Raw genomic sequence first — 24,131 nt, forward strand, 5'->3', positions numbered from 1 at the left:
AAATAAGAAGACCTCTGGTGGATCTAGTACTTGCTGTCATTTTTTTTTTTTTTTTCTTTTGGCTGTGTTGGGTCTTGCGGCATGCAGGATCTTCATTGCAGCGTTTGGACTTCTCTAGTTGTGGTTCCAGAGCATGTGAGCTCAGAGGTTACACTGCGCAGGCTTAGTTGCCCCATAGCATGTGGGATCTTAGTTCCCTGACCAGGGATCGAATCCACAACCCCTGTCTTAGAAGATAGATTCTTAACCACTGGACTGCCACAAAGTCCCCCTTCCATCCTTTTGAAGCTGTAATAAGTATAAACAGTATGTCGTAAATGTCTACAACTACTGGAGTGAGACACGGGATTATCTGTGGTGTCTACTGGTGACAGTCACACGCACTACCACCGCTGCAGTAATTTGTGGCCTACATTCATCACTGTAGGAAAAGCTCCTTTCAGTTAGAGATTAGCAAAATAAAAAAACAAACTGAACAAAACTATTTCCCATCCAAGTCCACAGATTCCCTGAATTCTAGTCATAGATCCCTCAGGGATCCAGGAATAGCTGTTAAGAACGCCTGGCTGACACACGGCTTTTCAATATTATAGTAATTATATCTGTACAGGCAGACCTTGAAAATATTGGGAGTTTGGTTCCAAACTGCTGAAAATAAGTGAATATTGCAATAAAGAAAATCACATGAATTTTTTAGTTTCCCAATGCATTGCAAAAGTTGTTTTTACACTATATTGTAGCCCATTAAGTGTACAATAGCAGTATGTCTTTTTTTTTTAAGTACAGGCCTTAATTAAATATACTTCATTGCTAAAAAATGCCAACCATCATCTGAGCCTTCAGCGAGTCATAATCTTTCATAGTAATTACATCAAAGATGACTGATCACAGATACCTATAAAAATATAATAGTAATGAAAAAGAAATACTGTGAGAATTACCAAAATATGACACAGGGGCATGAAGTTAGTTAATGCTGTTGGGAAAATGGAACCAACAAACTTGCTTGGCATAGAGTTGCCACAAATCTTCAATTTGTTAAAAAATTTTTTTAAAAAGGCAATATCTGCAAAGCATGATAAAATTGAAGTATGCCTGTATACAATCTCATTCTGTTTTTTTAGAATCCAAACAATTTAGAGATACAGAATATAAAAAACAAAAACAAAAAAAACAAAAACAAAACGTTACCATCACCACCATTGTAATCGCCTTCCCTGAAGCAAAGCACCACGGTTACGAGTTTGTGTCTCCTAGACTTTTATCTGAGTACACATAAAAACACATCATCTGGGATTTCTTACACACAAATGGGTCCACACTGTAGGTAATGTTCTGTATCTTGCTTTTTTCTCTCAAGAGTGTATCTGGAACATCATTTCATGTCTGCTCCTGATGAAGGCCGACCTGGTTCTTTTCAACAGCTGCTTGGTAACCCTTGATACAGACTTACAGACATACCAGAATTTTTCCTGTGTCAGTTACGTAATCATGCTTTAGGCCCTTTAAATGGATCATGTCTGGAATCTTCCCTACCATCTGGAGATAGGAGCTACGATTACCTGCATTCTAGAAAAGTGGCCCAAAGAGGTAGAGGTCACATAGCCCAAGGTCACAGAGCCATTAAGCTAAGGAGCTGTGATTTAAACCCAGGCTCATCATATATAAGGCACTACTCTTTCTTCCTGCCTTGGCTTTTATCTGTAGTTGACAAAATGCGTTTCCCAAATCTGAACCGTTTCTACAAAAGAGACAGGCAGGACATATCGTTGTGATTGACCTTTTTGATTCTCTGCCACACCAGACACATTCCCACCTTAAGGCCTTTGCACTGCCTTTCCCTCCTGGGATTCCCTTCCTCCTGACTTTCCTCCAGCTGGCTTCTTCACATCAGCTCAGCTCAGATGGCCCCCTCTGCTGAGCATTTCCCTGCCATTGTGGCTAAACATGCCCCTGACCCCGCTCACTACCCTGTCTTGTTTTCTTTGTAGCGCTCATCACCACTGGAATTTAACTGATATAGTCAATGGAAGTGTTCTGGAATCAGAAAGCTTGCCAGTTTTGTTCATTCCTTATTCTTGAGTACCTAATACAGGATCTAGCATATAATAGGTGCTCAAGAAATAATTTCTTGACTACATAAATGAAACTCAGAAGGTGAGGGATTAATTTGAGGAAACACATTTATAACATACATTTCCCATGGACTGTATCCTTCCAGGCTCCTCTGTCCATGAGATTCTCCAGGCAAGAATACTGGAGTGGGTTGCCCTGCCCTTCTTCAGGGAATCTTTCCAACCCAGGGATCGAACCCATGTTTCCTGCATTGCAGGCAGATTCTTTACCATCTGAGCCACCAGGGAAGCCCATACTTATATATAACACATATTATAACATATATTTTATATGGGACATTTTATAGAACCTTGTGTTGGTGGATTTGTTTTATATTGAGATATAGTCCACATACAGTGAAATTCACCCTCTTAATGTACAGCTCTGAGTTTTGACAAATGTATATCATCATGTAACCACTGTCACACAATACAAAATATTGCCAACACCCCCAAAAACTTCCCCTGTGTCCCTTTGCTGTGAATCCCCACCCCTGGGCCTCAGCCTCTAGCAACAAATGATTCTGACTTTTCCGGAAAGTCATATGAATGGAATCCTACAATCTGTGGCCTTTTAAGTCTGGCTTTTTTCAATGCAGTCTAATTGGAGGTGCCTCCATGCTGTTGAATGCATCAGTAATTCATTCCTTCTTATTGCTGAGTAGAGTTTATTGGATGAGTGGGCCACAATTGCTTATCCATTTACCAGATGAAGTCTTTTTCATTTAGATAATGCAGGAAAAAAAGCAGACTTCAGCAGATCTCCTTGGCCACTGAGACTCTCATGCCTCTTTGCTCAGCTGTATTCTATCCAGCATCCCCTCCTTCCTCCCCCAGGCTCTGCCTATCAAAACTCTTTCCTTTCCTTCAAGGCCCTTTTCAAATTCTCCCTCGCACAAAAGAAGCAGGGTTTACTGTCCCTGTGTCACAGGTTGGTAAAGTGAAGCTCAGGGAAAGGCAGCCCTCAGCTGCTAGAGGCCCACGCTAGGGCGTAGCAGAGCCAGAACCAGACTCAGGGCCAAGGGGAGAAGGGGGCAGCTCAAGGGACAAAGATCAGCCTCTTTGCAGGCCAGGGGCAGTGGGTCAGCGGGGGCAGAGATGCAGGCCCCCTCTTTCCCATGTCAGCCCTTTTACCAGCAGGAGGGTGACAGAGAATGGGCAGGTCCAATCCTGAGTGGGGCTGGGGGGCCGGGGCAGATCCCATCTGGGGTCTGCCCCTCCATGAGGACTTTTCCCTTCCCACCCTTCCAGCTGGTGCCTGAGCCCTGGGCTGGATCCAACCCCCACACACAGGCTGACATTACTCATCAGAGCTGCAGGCTGGCTGAACTGGGGCTCTTTTGCCCAGATTACCATTCTAGAGCCCATGAGTGGGCATGGCAAGTTGGGTGATGAGCCCCAGCTGTGGGTGGCCTTCGCCCCACCCGGCCATTTGCAGCCACAGAACAAATAGAGGACTAATAAGAGTGCTTAGGGGGTTCCCATTACTAGAGAGGACCCCAAGCTACCCTGAGGCCCCAGCCCTGCTGTGCAGACCTGAGGAGCCCCCTGGGCAGGGAGTCTTGGAACCCAGGCCATCAGTTGGTGACCTTGGACAAGTTTTCTGGGTCCCAGTTTGGGGACTTGGGCCTCTGGTCCTGGGTGGAGCTTATGGATACTTTCTCAGAATATTACTTAAAAAAATTTTATTTTATTTACGTAATTTTTTGGTTGCACTGTGTCTTCGTGGCTGCCTACAGGCTTTTTTCTCTAGTTGTGGAGAGCAGGAGCTACTTTCTAGTTGCAGTATGTGGGCTTCTCATTGTGGTAGTTTTTCTTGTTGCAGAGCACGGGCTCTAGGCGCACAGGCTTCAGTACTTGCAGCACGAGGGCTCGGTACTTGTGGCTTGTGGACCCTAGAGCTTGCAGGCTCAGTAGTTGGGGAACACGGGCTTAGTTGCTCTGCAGCATGTGGAATCTTCCTGGGCCAGGGATCGAACCCATGTCCCCTTTATTGGCAGATGGATTCTTATCCACTCTACCACCAGAGAAGTCCAGAATATTGCTTTCAAATGCATAAAATAAGAACACCTAGTGACATTGTGATTATAATGTGCTGTGGTTGTAACATTACCCAGTGGTGGGTTTGAGAATGTCCATTATTCTGAAGTCATGATCAGTATTTTTTGACACTCTAATATCTATGCTGTGATAGGAAATATTTGTGATTTCTGTTGGTAATGAATTTGCAGGATCAGCTAACAGTGTTACGATTTGGAATCTCTGCTCATAATTGAAAGTGAGAGCCGCTCAGTTGTGTCCAACTCTTTACAACTCCATGGACTATACAGTCCTTGGAATTCTCCAGGCCAGAATACTAGAGTGGGTAGCCTTTCCCTTCTCCAGGGAATCTTCCCAACCCAGAGATCGAACCCAGGTCTCCACATTGCAAGTGGACTCTTACCATATGAGCTACCAGGGAAACCCAAGAATACTGAAGTGAGTAGTCTATTCCTTCCCCAGCAGATCTTCTCAGTTCCTGGGGTCTCCTGCATTGTAGGCAGATTCTTTACCAACTGAGCTATGGGGAAGCCCAGTTGCAGGATCAGCTAACAGTGTTATGATTTGGGACCTTGGCTCATAATTGAAGGAAATGCCAAATTTTTATTACAGGTTAGTGAACAAAAAAGAAAAATGTAATTATTTTTTCACCCAAGTTCATGGACCCCCTGCATTCTCTTCATAGGCCCTGTGGTCCCCCATTAGGCACCTATGACCTACAGAGAGAATGCCCAGGACTAGTGCATGAGAGCCCCCAAGAAACCTGAAAAAGGAATCAGATAGGGGATGATGGGAGGGGAGAGGGAAGGAATAGGAAGGGGAGAATGAAAACTAGGGGAGGGTATACCTGGGAAGTACTTCCAGAAGAAGAGAGTGGCCATATGGGTCACTGCTGCTGAGACGGAGAGTAAGCTGAGGACAGAGAAGTGTCTGCTGACCACCCTTGTCAAAGACAGTTACAACAAGGTGTGTTAAAGTGTCTCTCCAGGGCTGGGGACAGGTCAGGGGTGCACAGGATTCAACCATATGGGTTGTATTTTTTTCTTGAGTGTAGTAAATACACAGATTTTATTATATTATTATTTATGCTGTGTGAATGTGTGTGTGTGTGAAGAACACCATAATAACATTATTTTTTTAAAGGTAAGCATAGAGAGGAAAGAAAAAATGGAGATAATTTATTCAAGAAGTTATGTTGTTTGGGAGTGAGCAAAGAAATTGGAGGCACAGATAGAGGGGATCTGTGGAGTCAAGGATATTTTTTTTTCTTTAATTTTTACCTAGGGACCCTTGGACCCATTTGCCTGTTGCAGAGGTTGGGGCCAGAGAGGAAAGAAGGGGTCAAACAGACAAAGGCTTGAGAAGTTCAGACACACTTATCTCCCTGGTCCTCAAGTCCCCTTTGTGACCTCTCCACTTGAGCGAACATCAGATGGATGAGTCTCTCCCCAGAATTTCTGATTCTGTAGGTCTGGATCTGGGACCTAGAAACTTGCATTTCTCACAAGCTCCTTGGTGATGCTTGCCCCAAGGACGCGCTTTAAGAAGCGAGGCTCTGATCGACACCACTTGCGCCCCCTTCAGGATTTGACATTGCACTACAACGAGCCACGCCCCTTAGAAAGCATGGAGGTGAGGGAGGTGTGGGAGCAGACAATTGAGATGGAAGAGAGGTGAAGAGACTAAGGAAGAAACAGCTGAAGCCTGACCCCCAGCCAAGGTCACCCCCTCTCCCTGGGAAGCACCAGCCTTCCCAGGGACCCTGGGAGCTGCCCTGTTGGACCTCCTGGAGGGCTGAGTGACAGGGGGTGGGAAGGAGCCAGAGCTGGGGGATGGAGATGGTGGCAAAAAGCCAGCAAATATGCCCAATGGAGAGGGAGTGGAGGAGGGGCACCAGCTTTCTGTCCTCAGGCACTGAGCCCTGAGAACACGCTGTTCACCTTTGCAATTTGACCTGGTCTCATGCCAGACCAGCTTCTCCTGCTCTTGGGAAAAAGAGCAGTCCTGTCAAAGAAATGAACATTAGCGTGTCAGATCCCAAGATATCTAAGCAGGGAGGACCCTTGGAGACTGGCCAGTTCATCTCCATTTCACAGACGGAGGGGGCCAGAAAATAAAAGTCTGGTTTGATGGATGGACTTGCAAACTCCAGTATAGGGAAAGATTCATCCCCTCTTCCCGCTGTTGGCTCAGTCCTAAGAAGCTGGGTCATGTGCATGACGTTGGGGACTATAATGACAATTGCTGCTTCCCCTCTTAGCAACTCATTGGACATATTTTTTTTTTTAAACACCCACTGTATGCTAAGCACTGTGCTAGATATGGAGATAAAGTTGAGAGCAAGACCAAGCTCCTGGCTTCATGGCATTGACGTGTCAAGGGCAAGTTTTAAAAGGCAATAAACAAATATGTAATACAAAGTTGGGGCGTGATAAGGGGTTGGAAGAGAACTGAAATGACATGAGGGAGTGAGCCTTGTAGATGGTGTGGGGTGGTAGGATCCAGCGAGAGGGAATAGCATGTGCAAAGGCCCTGAGGCAGGTGCATGCTTGCTGTGTTGGAAGGGTGTCACAGAGGCAAGGTGTCTGGAGTGGAGTGAGGGAGACTAGGAGAGGAAACCACAGTGGTAGCAGGAGGCAGGTCATAAAAGCACCTGCAGTCAGGGAAGACTTTGGCTTTTCCTCCCTGACTTTTCTGTGGAAGACTTTGGTGAGATAGGAACCCTGGGAGAGTCCTGAATGGAGGAGAAGTGTGATCTGACTTCAGTTTAACAGGATCCCTCTGGCTGCTGAGTGGAGAATGGGCTGTGTATGGGACAAGGATGGAGGCAGAGAGGTTGAGGAGAAAGCAACAAATAGAGTAAGCAAGAGGTGATGGCAGCCTGACCTGGCATCAAGGCCTCCCCCAGTTGCTCTATGTCCTTCCAGGGGATATATGGAAGGGACAGGAAGCTTCCCCTAGCCCTTACCCGTGACCCCAGCACACTGTCTGTCTCCTCACAGCTGGAAGGGTACATCCAGAAGAACCTGAGGTTGGAGCTGGCACAGGTTCAGCAGCACTTGGCCCAGAACCAGACAGCCACCATGCTGGAGCTGGGCACCATTCTCCTGACCCACACCACTGCCCAGACCCGCAAGCTGACCAGTGTGGAGGCTCAGGTACTACAGGGTGAGGGGGTGGCACTGGGGGCACTGTGGCAGGCCAGGCTGGCTCATAGCCCTAGTCATCTTGCTTTGACCCTTGTCCCTGGGAAGGTCAGAGCCTCCTCTGACCTTGCAGCCCCTGACGACCCCATCACAGAACTGTCTCCCACCAGGCCGTGAGCCCAGAGCAGGATGAGGGGGGACAGTAGACACTGGGTTTGGCTCTTCTGCCTCTGTGATTCCAGTGTCCGGCCTGAGCTGGGATTCAGCAGCACACATCTGCCCTCGGGGGCTCACAGCACTTCAGGAAAATGTGGATAACAAATTAGACCTGTTTATTAGACCTTAGGGGGACAACATCTCTGAAAGAGGAGGCCACAGGGAGCAGCAGAGAGGGAGGAAGGAAAGGGACAGGAATATAAGTGAGAAGGTGAGTAAATGAATGGCTGAAAAGACAGCTAAGAAAGGACCACGTGTTTCTTAAACCTTACTATGTGCCAAGCACTGTTGGAGATGCCTGGTTCTAGTTTACAGCAGTAAATAAAATAGGTATGCATCTGTACCCCCCCCCCCCCCGGAGCTTCCTTCTATGAGCACCAAGAAAACAAACAGGATAAATAACATGTGTATGAGACAGTGATAGTGCTAGGGAGAAAGTAGCAAGGACGAGATGACCGGTGGAGAGTGTGTGCCAGGACTGGCGAGAGGGCCAAGTTGCAAGCTTAGACAATACAACCAGGAAGGCACTACTGGGAAGGCAGAGTTGGGGCCAGGCTTACTAGAACAGCCTTCTCAACAGGGAGAGCAGTATGTGCAAAGGCCTGGAGGTGGAACAGATCTGGCAAGCTCCAGGAACATCAAGGAGGCCAGTATGGCTGGAGTGACCCAGGGAGACTGTTCAGCCAATGTCAGAGGTGATGGGGGCAGATGGCATTACAGGGTTTTGCCGGCCCATGTGAGGTGGGAGCAACAGGAGGATTTTGAGCTAAGGGGCCGCATTTTAAAAGTCTACCCCAGACTACCAAGCAGACAGTGGCCTATAGAGGACACGGTCAGGGACAGGGAGCCCTGTGAAGAGGCCAGCACAGGACACAGGGTGAGAGATGGAGGTCAGGGCCAAGCGGGGCATGGAGGAGCAGGAGAGTGGTCATGTAGCCATTTGGAAGGTGGAGCAAATATCTAATTGCTGATGGATTAGCTATTGGGGTGGGGGGGTCAAGGGTGACTCCTCCCACATACATGGCAGGAGGAATGGAACTGTCATGAACAGGGATGGGGAAGAGAAAATTTAAGATAATTACAAGCCTAGTTAGGTGTCATGGTCCATGCACAGGTTGGGAAAGAATTTCCAGACACAAGGCAGAATGAAAGAAAGGACCACAATATTAGGGTCTATGAGTGAGTGAGTGAATGAAACACTGAGAGGGTGTAAATAGGTCAGCACGTTTCTGGAATGGCAGGGCCTGAGGTCATGTGTGTGGCTGCTGGGCAGGGCTCCTGCAGGGCTTATTACAAAGCTCCCTATCCCCACCTCCCTTGTCGGGGCAGTTCCTGAACCAGACATCACGAATGGAGATCCAGCTGCTGGAGACCTCACTGTCCACCAACAAGCTGGAGAAGCAGCTGCTGCTGCAGGACCATGAGCTCCACCGGCTGCAGGGCCACAACAGGTGGGCACTGGCCCCCTGACATGGGGCAGGGACCAGGGCTGAGCTCCAGGGCTGGGCTGGGCCCCAGGTGGGCAGGGGATCCGGGGTGAGCACCAGAACCAGCCTGAGCTGGGCTCCACTGGGCGGCGAGGGGGCAAGATTAAAAGGTGGACTTGAGCTAGTGCCCAGGATGGGGGCTAGGGCCAGAGGTAGAGGCCTGAAGACCGGAGTGAGGGGCACTAGGGCTGGAGCTAGAGCTGGGACGTGGCCAGGGCTAGGGCAAGGCCTGAAACCAGGGTAGGAGATCAGGCTAAAGTTGAGAGTGAAGGTCGACACTGGGGCTTGGCTGAGGCCTGGCCACCCTGTCCTGAGTGGGGTAGGAGACAGGCATTTTCCTAGGGCTCGGGACACCCTGATTCTTCCTCTCTTCTTTCTCTCTCTCTCTCTCTCTTTCCTTCTTTTCTATCTTCCTTTATTTATTTTATAGATTTTAACAGCTTTCCTGAACTACCATTTACATACCATACAGTTCACCCTGTACACCTTAATTTGATCTACATATCTGGAAATAAATAAATATAATCTCACCTACCAACTCCTCTCCTTCCCAGAAACAACCACAGTGATATGTTTCTTATCTGTATTAGCAGAGAGTCTCAGCATTTATAAGCAAATAAACACAAAGGGAACACCCTTTAAATTACAAAGAGTCCTGGGGTACAGATAAGGCAGAGACATGGACCTCTGAAGCTGATTTCATCTCAGTTTCGAGCTGAGTGGAGAAAAAACTGCCAAGCTCAGGCTGGTGGAGAAAGCAGAACCCACACAGGTAAGCAGTCACAGGCCCATGTACAGAATGAGAAGTTATTGTTGCTTATATGCTGAGTCAAGATACGGACACAAGGATCCTCAAGCTCCCTGTGATCTGGGGACCATTAATGATAGTTTGTGTACCTCCTTATACTTACTCCCCACCCCAAGGGAAGTGGGGAGCGCTGGGACACTACCCAGCGCTCTGAACTGAATTAAAGCGCCTAGAAACTAGCAAGCCAGCAGTGGGTTTCCCTGGTGGCTCAAATGGTAGAGTTTGCCCACAGTGCAGGAGATCAGAGTTCAATCCCTGGGTCGGGAAGATCCCCTGGAGAAGGAAATGGCAACCCACTTTAGTATTCTTGCCTGGAAAATCCCATGGATGGAGAAGCCTGACAGGCTACAGTCCATGGGGTCGCAAAGAGTTGGACATGACTGAGCGACCACCACACACAGAAACCAGTGAAGATGGAGGGTGTCATCAATACACGCTTGGCCCATGGAGACAGCTAAAATTCTAGAATCCAGGTGTGCCCAAATCCTGTCTCTTTCTGAGGCATAATCTGGGGTCCAGGGAAATTCCTCCGGCCCTGGCTGGACTCATTTTCTTACTCTGGAGAATGGTTGGCATAGCCTTGTGCATAAGAAAATATCTCCCTCCTGCCTCATCAATCAGCTACCCACCCACCGGCAGCAGAGGCAAATATGTATGCATAGTCCCCTTTTTAACCCTTTTAAACCCAAATGGAACATACTATTCTTTGTCATGATAGTATTTTCTCTTTTTTTTCCCCAATTATCCTGGAGATGGTTCCATAACTACATGACACACTTGGGCATTCTTTTCTCCAGCTGCATAATGTTCCACTGGACACCTGTCCCCAGATATATTTCCCAGGGCCCAATTAGTGGATACTGAGGTTGTTCCAGTCTTTTATGATTCCAACACATGGTGCTATGAATATCACTCCCATCCCTTATTGAACACACATGTGAACAAATCTGTAGGATAAAATGCCAGAAGTGCAAAAGCTGAGTCAAAAATTTCTTTCTTTTTAAAAAAACTCATTACAAAAATGCCTCATGCTTATTATATCCTCAGACAATAGACACTTGTACAAAATGAAAGGGAAAGTTGGCCCCCTCCACCCATCCCTTCCTTTTCATTTCCATCTGCTCAAACCGGCACCACAGAAGTACCAGCACTTAGTAGATTTTCTTTCACATTCTCTGTAAACACAGGTCCCACCAAGTCCTTCCATATGTCTATCCATGCCTCTTCCTATAAGCTCCCAAGTATCCGTCTACATTTACCTTCATACCTTTTTCTTCCTCTTTTAATTTCTTCCATGCAGGGTTAGACCACAGGCAGTGACGTGCCACTCCGAGTCCCTGGCCTCTTTCCCCTTCTGCACAGCTGTGCTTAGCCTCCTTGCTCTTCAGAACCGCTCCAGATCATTTCCAGGGAAACCAGAACAGAACAGCCTCAGCCACTCCTGGCTGTTGTGCATTTTGGCTGTTTTGTTTTTCCGTATTACAGCCGACTCCCCCAAAGGACATTCTTGCCCATGCCCCCCGCAGGCTGTCTGCGGTGAGTGGACTGCTAGGTCAAAGGACACACATATTTGGGATTTGATCACGGCTACCGGGTTGCGGGTGTGTCCCCCCACCCCACCTGTTTCCTCTACTGGACCCTGAGGCATTTTACTCCAGGGCCAGGTTTCTCTTTCCTCCCTTCCTCACTCTGCTATCCGTGGGCACGGACCTTCCGGATGTGGAAACCTAAGGCAGGACGCTCCCTCTCCGAGCCTCGGTGCGGACCCAGGGGAAAGCCCTTGAGTGTGACTGCACACTGGGGGCGGCGGGTTCACCCCTGTGCGCCCCCTCCCCTCCCCACAGCGCGCTGGAGACGCGGGTGCAAGCCCTGGAGACGCAGCAGCAGGCGGAGCTGGACAGCCTCCGCGACGAGAAGGAGCAGCTGCGGCGCCTGCTGGGCCTCCAGAGCGGCGCCCTAGCCGGCCTCCAGAGCACCCTGCGCGCCGCCAGCATTAACTCCAGCGTCCTGCAGCGCCAGCAGCACCAGCTGCTCCAGTCGGTGCAGCGCCTGATGCGCGTCATAGCCCAGGGCCGGGGTGAGCGACCGGGGCACCCGGGGTGCGGGCGGAGGGCAGCAGAAGGGAGGGAGACCCTGCTTACCCTCCTGCCCTTTCACGCTTGTTCTGGCAGCCACTGCAGGAAGGACCATCCCCGCCCCTACCCATGAAACGGAAATGACAAAGAGTAGTCATCATGGTGACAACAACCAGAGTCCTAAGAGGAACCAATCCAGACTCTCCTGACTCCATGAGTGACCTTGAGCGTGCCCCATCCCTCTCTTGGTCTCCCTTTCCCCATCTGTTCAATGGCGGTGATGATAAGAAGGACACCACCAGCCCAGACTGACAACTTGGGGATTCCAGGATCCACCCTCCATCCCCGCTTGCTTGGGCTTGCCCCCTCATCCCCAGGCCTCAGTTTCCCTGTCTACAGAATGGAGAGGTTGGATTCTGCCCCACCCCACCCCGCAAGGACTTCTCTTGCCCCCTAAACCAAGAGGGCCAAACAGAAGCGGAGACGCACCTCTGGATCAGTTTCCTAAGGACAAAGGCTGGGCCTGCTCCCCAGCCCCCACTTCTAATGGGGCCGACTTCAATCACTCAGTTCCAGGGTCAGTCACTCAGTCAACAAGCACTTACTGAGCCAGCCCAGCGCTGAGTGCTGGGGGTACAGCAGTGAACAGCATAGTTCCACAAATGTCTCTTGCCAAAAAAAAATGGCTAGCCCCCTCTGTGGGTCTCTGAGGGAAGGAGGAAGAAATGCATATTTGTTAAGTGCCTGGTATGTGCTAGGTGCCCTCCTAGCAGTGTTCCTGAAGTTTCCAGACTTGTTTAATTGCTCAGCTGTGTCTGACTCTGCCACCCCATGGATTGCAACACACCAGGCTTCCCTGTCCTTCACCATCCCTCGGAGTTTGCTCAGGCGCATATCCATTGAGTCGCTGATGCCATCCAACCATCTCATCCTCTGTCATCCCTTCTCCTCCTGCCTTCAATCTTTCCCAGCTTCAGGGTCTTTTCCAGACAATGGAAAGCCTAAAACGCTATGTGCAGGAGAGGGGACTTCAATCTGAGGGCTGCAGGGAGTCACAGGAAAGTTTTGAACAGGGTGGGACTAACTCATTTTCTAGGGACTAACTTTTAGGAAGTGTGATTGGAACCAGGGAGGGGAGAATGGGTGGTGAGAGAAAGGGAAAGGGTTCCTACCGCTGCTGGGTCACCATAGGGGGAAGTTGGAAAGCCTTTAAGGCACAGGAGTTGAACAATAATGATGGATTCCAGACACTGTGGCTGGCAGCAATGTGGAGACAGAGGACAGTACCATAGCGCCATCTAAGCTGGGCACCCCCCAAGGTGGAGGTTTGAAAAGGTTTGAGGTAGCCACAGGCAAGAAAGGTGGATACCGTCCATACCATGAGATTAACTGTGACCTGAACCCATCACTGGCTTGTGCATAGAGCCGTGGCAATGAGGCTGCCTAAATTCATCCTGTAGCTCAGCCAAAGGAATGGGGACTGGAGCCAACACCTCACCCCACAGGCTCGATGCCAACCCAGTCTCCAGTTGTGGCCCAATGTCTGCTTCCCTTCCCCAGGGACCAGGGGCCTGGCCAGTGAGACCATGGAGATCCTGTCCAGGGAATGTTTTTGCACAGACTGGGTTGGATTGAGGGCTTTTGTCTCTTCATTTGCGATCTGGGAATAATAGCCTCCTTTCAACAGGGCCTCAGCTCCAAGATCCAGGATTGAGGTTCACGTATGAAGCCAAAAACAGTAAGTCACACACTTGGTAGCTTCCTGGTTCATCCCTGGTCAGGATACCTATCCATCTGGAACTTTAGCCCTGTCCATGGATACCCACCTTAAACTTAGTGACTCAGACATTAAAGGATCTCCCCGCAATGTGGGAGACATGGGTTAGATCCCTGGGTCAGGAAGATTCCTCGGAGAAGGAAATGGCTACCCACTCCAGTATTCTTGCCTGGAGAATTCCATGGACAGAGGAGCCTGGCGGGCTACATTCTTGGGGTCGCAAAGAGTCAGACAAGACTGACTGATTAACATTATTGGATACCCACCTACCCAAAGATTGGATTCTGGTGGATTCATAGCCCAAAGCTCTAATTGGATTCCACAAAAGGAGCCAGAGAGGGGATTTGAATAGTTTATTTACCAATAGTCACTTTTTTCGTGCTAAGCCTGGAGGCACCCAGAGCCCTGGTGGAATTTGGCCATTAAATTAATATCCTCTCTTAAGGCCAATGATCAGTTCCCAGGGAAAGCAAAATGTAGGGGAGGGGCCCACCTAGGAGATGCTGGTAGAGTGGACTCTGGAGGGGACCCTGGGCCACCTACCCCGAGGGAGCTCTAAGGACAGCTGCCCAGTGAGACCCAGAGAGAAGGTAAGCCCTACTCATCCCTTCCCACCCGACCCAGTCGTGAGTCCTTGTGCCAGTTACCTCACTCTTGGGCCTCAGTTTTCTGGTTTATGAAATGGAGAAGTACCTCAGTGAAGTTGGAGCCCCAGTTACCTGTCCTGAAAGACTGTAACAGCCTCATCTCTGGCCTTCCTGCTTTGAGTCTCATCCCTCCCAGTTTCTGTCCTACACTCTGGCCAGAGCACTCTTCCTAGCCACAGTCTACGCTCCTCAGCCCCATGTTCAAGACTGAAATCTCAAGACTCGTCTCTCCTTCCTTGACGACACTTTCTAGTTCATCAAACAGCCAGAGCTCCCTCTGGCCTCAGGTCTGAGATCAGGGTGAGTCATCTCCTTTCTGTGGCCTCAGGCAAATTCCCCATGTGTGTGTGTGTGTGTGTGTGTGTGTGTGTGCGCGTGCGCATGCTAAGTCAGTTCAGTCCTGTCCAACTGTTTGTAACCCCATGGACTGTAGCCTGCCAGGCTTCTCCGTCCATGGGATTCTCCAGGCAAAAATGCTGGAGATCTTCCCACTCAGAGATTGAACCCACGTCTCTTACATCTCCTGCATTGGCAGGCGGGTTATTTACCACTAGCACCACCTGGGAAGCCCCAAATTCCCCTCACCACACCCCAACCCCAGCACACACCAGTCCTGTTCCCACATCAGAGCCTGCGCCTGTGCTGTTCCCGATGCCTGAGACGATCCTCCGTCTACACCTGGGCAGTCCCTGCTCCTCGTCCAGGTCCCAGCTAACTGTCAGCTCCTCTAGGAAACCTCCCCGGGCCTGATACATTCTGTGTCCCCAACATCTCGCAGCCCAGAATCTGGCACAGAGCAGGCAGGAGTGCCCACTTGGCCCCTTCCGTCTCACTTTGTTATTTAGTTGATCAGTCATGTCTGACTCTTTGCAACCCCATGGACTGTAGCCCGCCAGGCTCTTCTGTCCATGGGATTTTCCAGGCAAGAATACTGGAGTGGATTACCATTTCCTTCTTTTAAAAAAATTTTGTAATAATATATTTTATTGAAGTATAGTTGACTTACAGTGTTTTAGGTATACAGCAAGATGATTCAGTTTTACGTATACACGTATATAATTTTTCAGATTATTTTCCATTATAGAATATTACAAGATATTGATTATAGTTCCCTGTGCTATACAGTAAACCTTTGTTGCTTGTTGTGTGTCTGTTTTCTTTTAAATTAGAAATATGCCGTTCTATTCATACTAAGTCAAATAAGCAGAATCAAAATTTGTCATAAATTTTTAGCTAGGCAAAATTTCATAAGTTTTCTAAAGGGATCTTCCTGACCCAAGGATCAAACCGCATCTCCTGCATTGGCAGGTGAATTATTTATCACAAAAGCACACCCACCTTCATCAATGTACATGCATGCTCAGTCGTGTCTGACTCTTTGTGACATCATGGACTATAGTCTATAGGCTCCTCTTCCCATGGGATTTTCCAAGCAAGAATACTGGAGTGGGTTGCCATTCTCCAGGGAATCTTCCCAACCCAGGGATCGAACCTGAATCTCCTGTGTCTCTGCATTGGCAGGCGGATTCTTTGCTACTGAGCCACCTGGGAAGCGTTTTGCTCTCTGCTAATTGTTTTCACCTTGTCTCATTGCAGCCTCCATGAAGGCAGTTGAACAGGTGTTCCAGGACTGTGCAGAGATCCAGAGCTTTGGGGCCAAAGCCAGTGGCATCTACACCATCCATGTGGCCAGTGTGGCAGAGCCCAGAAAGGTTAGGGGGCTCCTTGGGGACTGAGGCCATCACAGGGTGCTCACCCCCACCTGCTCCCCACATTGACTTCAGGCCTTGTCCAATATCTGAGATCCCAAAGAAGGTAGGGGTCACCCAATGAGGGGTCAGATCATGCGGTTAAAGCAGATATTTTCTAGCTTGTTCCATGTGGGATGTTAGGGACTGGGGCTGACGAAGACCCTGAACTTTGAGGACCAGTTAGCAAATGTGTGGAGGGAGGGTAGTCAAGGCAAAATGTGGATGTCAGGAGGGAGGGTTTTGGGGCCAAACCCAGAAGTGGAAGAGTTTAAGGAACAACTAGCCCATCTTCCACTTCATATTCCCTTTTCAGTTTTCTTTCAACCTTGCTGAGTATATCAAGAAGAATGGCTCAGATTATCTTTAACAGTTCTCACACACCTGCTGAACCCCCTTTTAACAAAGAGAAATCAGGCCTTCAATTTATAGCTAGAATTTTATAACACTATATTGTTTTATTATATATAGTTTTATAATTATCTGAATAAAGGCAAGTGTTACTAGTTTTCCTTTCATGGTACTAATAAGATATCCTTTCTAAGATGCATTACTTAAGTGAAAAAAGACACCACTTTTAAAGTAAATATTTTATATGAAATTAAGTGAATTCAGCTATGGTGGAATTTGGGAAGTGTGAATAGCTGAAATTTGGGAACACTGATAGAGGGGGAAGAGCTGGCCTGGGAGGTAAGAGATCTAGGCTCAAACTTCAGCTTTACTTTTGACTCATTCACCTTGAGCAAGTACGTTCCCCTCTCTGGACCTCAGTTTCCCTTCCTGCAGTCTCTGCTAGCCTCACAACACATACCACTGTCTTCTCTCCTGAACAGACCTTTAACATCTCAGAACCTCTCTTCCAGCTATTCCCCTCCTCCACTGGAAATGCTGTTTCCACTCATCTCTATCTGGCAGGCATATCAACATCCAAAGCCTTGTTCCAATGCCACTTCCCCTGGGCAGCCTTCCAGGGCTGCCCCTGACTCTTTCTTGGGAACTCATCTTGTAGCTGCCCAGATGTTCATATTCAGTAGTCTGCCAGTTGTATCAGACATGCTAGCTGTATCAGTCTGCTAGCTTCCTCCAGATGAAACCATCCCTGGGGGTTGATTTATTTCTCATTTGTCTCTGATTTGTCTATTAATAGTATGGGACTAGACACCAAGTATGTCTTCATCAAACATTGAAATCTACTGAACTGGCTGAAAAAATAATATGTAAACAAAAGTTAAACTGAAAGATGTGATTGCAATGGATGGTAAGCTCTTCAAAAGAATGAACTCTTTGTCTTATCCATATTTACATTCTCCATGCCTTGAATGGAGTCTGCTACCTAGTAAGTACTCAGAAAAACATTTGTCCACCAAATGTAATAACATTTTTTTTTTTTTTTTTGGTATCTTGTCCCGACCACATGGCGTGCAGAATGGTTCCCCAACCAGGGATTGAACCCAGGCCTCCATAATAAAAGCACTGAATTCTAACCACTAGGCCACCAGAGAACCCCTATAATAACATTTCCTGAGTCTACACCATATATCAAGCACTTTATACCTCTTGGCATTTCATTCTTAAAGGAACCCTGCAATAATAGTGAATAAAAAGCCTCCGTTTACTGAGTTCTGTTCTTTAGATGGATGACTCATCTAATTCTCACAGTTCCAGTGTGCAGACGAAAACCTAAGGCACAAAAATATGAAGGTATTGGCATCTTCAGTGGACAAATGAAGAGAGGAAGGGTCTGGGCCTGGATCTGTGCAATGCCTTTGACCACCTAGCTCACTGCTTGCTTTGTGATATTCTGTCAGTCAGATGACCCTCAGGCTGGCCCAGACCTGGCTTCTGGCTACCTCCAGGGACTTCGAATTCCCCACCTTTTCAATTCTCTCCAGGTGTTCTGTGACATGGAGACCAGCGGAGGTGGGTGGACCCTCATTCAGCGCCGTGAGAATGGCAACGTGAGTTTCCAACGGAACTGGACAGATTACAAACAGGTAACATTACTGCCCTGGGGAGGATCTTGTCAGTCCTGAAACCTGGGTCAGGGCTTGGGGTGTGGGCAGGCATCTGGTTTGCCCTCAACCCTTCTCAGAAAAAAAAATCAGCCTGCCTAAACCAACTCCCTTTAAACAGGTTTGGCCAGCACACATTTACTGTCAGGGACTCCAACACCCAAAATTGAACCTTCTTTTTGCAAGTCCTGACATATATCCTAAAAATGAAAGTTTAGCTTTCATTTTATTTTAGTTTTTGCAGAAGATACACATTGCTGGAAAAACTTTAAAGAATACCAAAAAATGGAACAGAAAAAAGTAACGTCTGCTGCCCACCCCTGGATGTACTGCTTAAATGAATGTCTTTGTCTTAACACACATACATGACTACATTTGCAGGAGAGATTTTTTAATGCAGAATTGCTGACTCAAAGACCCCATGCATTCTACAAGATGAGGGATAATGTCTGATTGTCTTCCAACTTTTTAATTAAATTTTGAGTAAAGGATTTTTGGCAAGCTGACTTAAAAGCTCTTAAAGTTTTTAAGAGCAAAAGAAATAGAAAAAGATACTCACACGGAAATATAACAACACTATTTTGTGTGTGTCTGCTTGCTGTCCTTTTGATAAATACTTGAAAATGAATACCAAATTAAGCAATGAGTGTTCTTGAACCAGTTGGGTTTTAAAGGATCATTCAAATGGAAAAAAGAAATAGGGTGCTCAGAAGCAGAAATACACAAAAGGGTGCTGACTATAAACCATTAGACTGATCAGTGGTACTAAAAGGGGGAGTGGGGCTTAGGTATGCCCTGTCCTTAGTGCTGAATTACTGTCCTGGCTAAGGGTGTTGGATACTTGTCACCCTGGGATACTTTCCACCTCAATGCTCTTCATTTTACATTTCTGTTACTGAAATTTTGCAGTGGCTGCCATGTCACTGAACAAAGTTTGCTCTACCATGTATGAAGCTGATTTAAGTTTTTAGTTAGTTTTTAATTGAGATTTAATATACATGCATTTCTGTGCACAAATCCTAAGTGTAAGTAAGATTCAGTGACTTTTCAGTGAATATGTATTCACCCATGTGACCACCATTCAAAGATAGATATGCAACATTCCCAGCACCCCAGAAAACCTCCTTGTGTCCCCTCCAAGTCAAGACACCCCCAAAGTAGTGGTTATTCTGACTTCTACCACAACAGACTTTTTTTGGCCTGTTCTTGAACTTCATAAAAATGTGCTTTCAATTGCTTTTAACAGATTTTTACATTTACAAAAGTCTTAGTCTTTTCACTCTAGAAGTTGGGGAGCTCCACCCTTAGGCCTGCCCACACTATTCTTTATGAACTTGGTCATTTAGCAAAATGGCTTTGGGTGAGTGTCCCCAGAGCCCGGCCCAGCCCAGATCCTTAACCAGAGGCATAGCCTCTGTCCTCTGCATGCAACCCACCCCCATTCTCCCCTTCCCTAGGGCTTTGGCAACCCAGCTGGAGAGCACTGGTTAGGCAATGAAGTGGTGTACCAGCTCACCAGCAGGGGAAACTACTCTCTGCGAGTGGACCTGCAAGATTGGGAAGGCAACGAGGCCTATGCCCAGTATGAGCACTTCCAGCTGGGCAGCGAGGGGCAGCTCTACAGGTGGGCTTGGGGCCCAGGCTGGTGGGCGGCGGGGGACCCTGGGCTAGTGGCTACGGAGTCTGCACCAGGGGTCAGTCCCTGGGCGTCTCCTGTTCCTGCCATCTGTCCCCCATCTGGGCGCGCGTCATGGGCTCGGGAGGCGGCTGGTTAGCACTCAGCACAGCCCGGCCACTGGGTGGGGTGGAAAGAATGCCGCTGACGCTGCCGTGCCAGGAGCGGGAAGGGGCCTTCCAAGGTCAGTCACCCCGAGTCAGTCATTTTTCACAGGCCTGGAGTCGGGGAGGTGATGTTCCCAGCCTGTCCTATGCTATGAGGTGAAGTGGAAAGGTCTCCGGGCTGGGAAGTGAGAGACCTAGGCTTGTTCTCGCTCTCTCCAGCTCGCTGTGTGAACTCAGGCGAGTCAAGTCAGCTTCTCCGTACCTCTGTACCACAGGATGGGCTTAAATATGAGCAACTTATAAAATCATCAAGCTCTCCCACCATCCCCCTCAGCCTGGGTTCTTGGTCCCATGCAGAAAAAGAAATGAGCATTTCTTGAGCACCTACTATGTTCCAGGCACATAACTCCGTTTAATCCTCCTGATAACGTTTTGAGGGCTTCTCCGGTGGCTCAGATGGTAAAGAATCTGCTTGAAATGCAGGAGACCTGGGTTCGGTCCCTGGGTCAGGAAGGTCCCCTGGAGGAGGGCATGGCAACCCACTCCAGTATTCTTGCCTAGAGACTCCCCATGGGCAGAGGAGCTTGGCTACAGTCCATGGGGTCGCAGAGAGTCAGACACAACTGAGTGACTAAGCACACATGCACACATAGCCTTCGGAGGTAAGTATTGCTATACCTGCTTTAGTGATGTAGGAACTGCCCAGAGTTACAAGGTAAGGAGGGCCTGGTTTTGAACTCATTTTTGCTGCCAAAACTCATTGTGTTTCTCCTCCATCTTGTTATGTCTCTGAGAAACTCAAGGATATTAAAGATAAGCTATCTTGGAACCAGGGCAGAATTAAATTCATAGACTCATGCTCCTGGGCCACAAGGGACCTCACATGTCATCTGGTTTTTCACATGATGCTAGAACCTCCTCCACAGTCACAGTCATCATCCAACCATGTTGGAATGCTTCCATTAATGGGAAGCCACTTCCTTCCAAAGAATCGCTGATGACTCTGACCCCTTGCACTGTATGCCTCGTTCCCCCTCTGACGACCTCTCAGTGATGTGCCCCCAAACCCTCTTTCTGTGAAATTTTCCTGGTTCCTCCAGTTGGCTGCTTCTGACATCCCTCTTTATGGGACTCAACCCAATCTGACAATGCTCTTTCCTAAAGTGTAAGGTCTGGAGCTAAATGAAACATCCCCAGGTCTGGGCTAGGCTGGCTGAGCGGAATGCCCCCTGACTCCTCGAGCTGACCAGTGAGTAGCCACAACACCCAGCTGACCTCTCTTTAAGCCACTGACCACCAAAGCCAAGGCTTAAATCCTGGCTTTATCCTTATCTCCCTGAGGGATCCTGAGCAAGTCGCTCCCTCTACTGTCTCATCTATGAAATAGGTGCCCAAAGTGTACACACCTCAAAGTGCTGTGAAGCTTGAATGAGACACTACACATGGAGCATTAACACCAGCACTTGGCAAACATTCAACAAATAATATTATACTATTATATTACAGTTATTGTTCCCAAGCCATCCCTTCACACACTTTGCTGGCCTGCTCTGTGCGAGTTCACTGCTGTTCCCATCCCCAGGGCCTGGGACATAGTAAGTGCATAACAGGAAGTGGGGGGTCCCTCCCTTTCCTACACATGTAACAGTTAAACTTCATTTCATCTCCATGACCCAATTCTGGGGCAGCAGCTTCTGTGGCCCCAAGTCCATGATCTGCTATTTTTTAGGGAAGAAATATCAGGAAAATATTATATCTCATTGTGCTAAAGAACATGGCCCTAGAGCCAGATTGCCCGGGGTCTGAACCCTGACTCTTTCACTTGTCAGATTCATGACCCTAAACAAGTTACTTACCTCTCTGTGCCTCAGTAAAACACACTATCCATGTCATAATTGAGATAACCTGTGGGAAAACACCTAGCATATGGTAAGTGTTAAGTAAATGTTAGAGATATATAAGCAATATATCCAAAGACAGAAATACAGTACCTCTACATCTATGTATATCTCAGTTATTTATGTCCGTTTATACAAACATTGGCATTTATGTTAAATTTGGAACTACTTGCTGTGCTCTCCTATGTGAATTTGATGTGCTGCCTCTGACTTTTTATCTGAGACCCGGAGAAGCTCCCTGCCCATTACTCTCAGGTCTCAAAGGGCCCACATCTACTTCACCCTTTGCAGACCCCAAAATAATAACAACAATATATTGAACACTTGCCCTGCGCTAAGTGTGGGCTGGCCTTGGTCATTTGGAGAAGAATCAGACCTGCGCTCTACCCCTCAAAGTTGTTCACAGGCCAGTGTGTCGTGTGTATCTTGGGATGAGTGTGTCTTCCCACACCCCCAGGAGTATAGGAGTTGCCTAAGGGGACAGCACAGGAGCATAGAGACACTTGTGCTATCAAGGAGGGCTCCCTGGAGGAGGTGATGGCTATGAAGAGTAGGCATTCTCCAGGCAAAGAGAGGATAGAGAGGACACCCCAGGCAGCAGGGATATTCTGGGGGGAAAAAAAGACAGAAGAGTTGCCATCTAGCTGGCCATGGAAACCTTAAACTTAAGCCACGCTCTTTCAAAGGCTGCTGGGATCCTAAAGAATAGGCCCTGCTCATTCAGGAACAGTTTGGAAGGTCCTGGAAAACACAGAGGGGCCTGGAAACTGCCAGAGAAGGGCTAGGGGAAAGTGACAGAAACAGATGCTGGCCCCTGGGCCCCAACTGTCCAGAGTCAGCTGCCTGGTAAGATGAGGAGGATCCTCTGAGGGAAGCCCGGAGTGGGGGAAGCCTGCCGGTCAGCAGCTGGGGTGTGGGCAAGAGGGGCACCCTTATATGTCAGATACAGTGATGGGGACCCTCCGGAGCCCAGCTGGGGTGCATGCAGAAGCCTGCAGAGAAGTAGCCATGGAGCGGGGTGAGGGAGGCCCAGACAAGGCGCAGCACGCACTGAAGTAGGCACAGGCCTCCCCGAGGTGCCCACACACCCAGACCCGGCACAAGCGCAAGATACACACAGAGGTGCGTAGGGACACGCACAGACACACATGTTCGTACGGAGGGGCTCACCACACCCCTGGGGTACATACATGGACCTTCAGAGCACAGAGACTCATACAAGTGCCATAGCTACCCAAACCAGCACAGGCACGCAACCAGGCACCTGTGCAAACATGCCTCAGAGAAGCCCTTGCAGATAAACACATGCACAACCCCAGCCACAGACAGATTTCAGAGCACGCATTCAGACCCAACCCACCATAGATAATGCTGCACAAACTCAAAACACAAGCACACATACACACGCAGGCCCAAAGACGCATATCCAAATGCTCACGACCTCAGACACACAGGCTCACACCCCTTCTGTATCTCGCTTGGGGACGTCCAAGGACCCAGGTGTTTGCGTTCCCCAGGCCTCGGCATGAATATGTTCAAAATGTATCTGAAAAATGGGTCAAGTGCGGTTTCCTGGCCCATGACTTCAGGGTCCCCTAGAGATTGCAGATCCCCCTGCTGGCTCCCAGAGGAGAGGGGAAGGGAGGCTGAGGACTTGGGCCCAGTAAGGGGCTGATGCTGCTGAATGACCTCATGAGATCGTTTGGCTTTGTCCAACACTGATTTCACGCAGCCCCAGACTAGACATGACCCCCAACCTCAGCCTGAGTCCCAAGCCTGGCCTTGAAGTGACATGTCTGAGCCCTTAAGGGGAGCCGTCAACAGTCACAAGAAGCTGGGACCATATGAGCAGGTGGGCCGGCCAGCCTGTTCCCACCCCAGGGAGGCCCTGGCTAGGTGGGCCTCTTGGAAGGGGGTTTGTAACACCAGTCATGGGAGCCCAGGGTGATATATTTAAGGGCATAGTTGAGGCTTCATGACTGCCTGCCCTGAGTTGGCCCTGCCCTCTCCGCAGGCAGAATCCATGGGTGGGAGGTACCAGGACTGAGCTAGGCCACATGCCCAGGCACCACCTTCCCTCTGGGGGTATCTTGCAGGCCCTGCCCTGGGGAACTCCCCTGAGCTCCCCTGAACTGCCCTGGCTGGACCTGGTGTCCATTTGCCTCCACCCAGAAGACCTTCTTGATTGCCCCCAAAGTGGTTCCTGCCGCAACTGTCAGTGGAGCCCCTCCCCCGCTACAAGCCCCCAGCACTGTCTTCAGTCAGGCTCAGTGGACGCCTGTGCCAGCCGCGCGCCCCAGGCTGGAAACACATGGACAGGACAGGACGGATAACAACAAGCCCTGAATGTGCTGGGCACCTAGCGTGTGCCAGCACTGCTC

General features: G+C 48.8%; 1 protein-coding gene across 2 annotated transcripts in view; it reads left to right on the top strand.

Moving 5' to 3' along the window:
- The window catches only part of ANGPT4 (angiopoietin 4), a 47,434-nt gene that overhangs the window by 16,005 nt on the left and 7,298 nt on the right, over nucleotides 1-24,131 (top strand). Inside the window, exons 2-8 of one of the 2 annotated variants that reach the window (XM_061126978.1) lie at nucleotides 7,157-7,312; nucleotides 8,846-8,967; nucleotides 11,656-11,888; nucleotides 13,574-13,624; nucleotides 15,907-16,022; nucleotides 17,951-18,052; nucleotides 19,528-19,694. In XM_061126978.1, coding sequence (XP_060982961.1) covers nucleotides 7,157-7,312; nucleotides 8,846-8,967; nucleotides 11,656-11,888; nucleotides 13,574-13,624; nucleotides 15,907-16,022; nucleotides 17,951-18,052; nucleotides 19,528-19,694 — 947 coding nt within the window. The remainder of the gene's footprint in view (nucleotides 1-7,156; nucleotides 7,313-8,845; nucleotides 8,968-11,655; nucleotides 11,889-13,573; nucleotides 13,625-15,906; nucleotides 16,023-17,950; nucleotides 18,053-19,527; nucleotides 19,695-24,131) is intronic. The other variant, XM_061126979.1, reaches the window with a different exon arrangement.

This window comes from Dama dama, chromosome 23 (genome assembly GCF_033118175.1).
Source record: "Dama dama isolate Ldn47 chromosome 23, ASM3311817v1, whole genome shotgun sequence".
Lineage (NCBI taxonomy): Eukaryota > Metazoa > Chordata > Mammalia > Artiodactyla > Cervidae > Dama > Dama dama.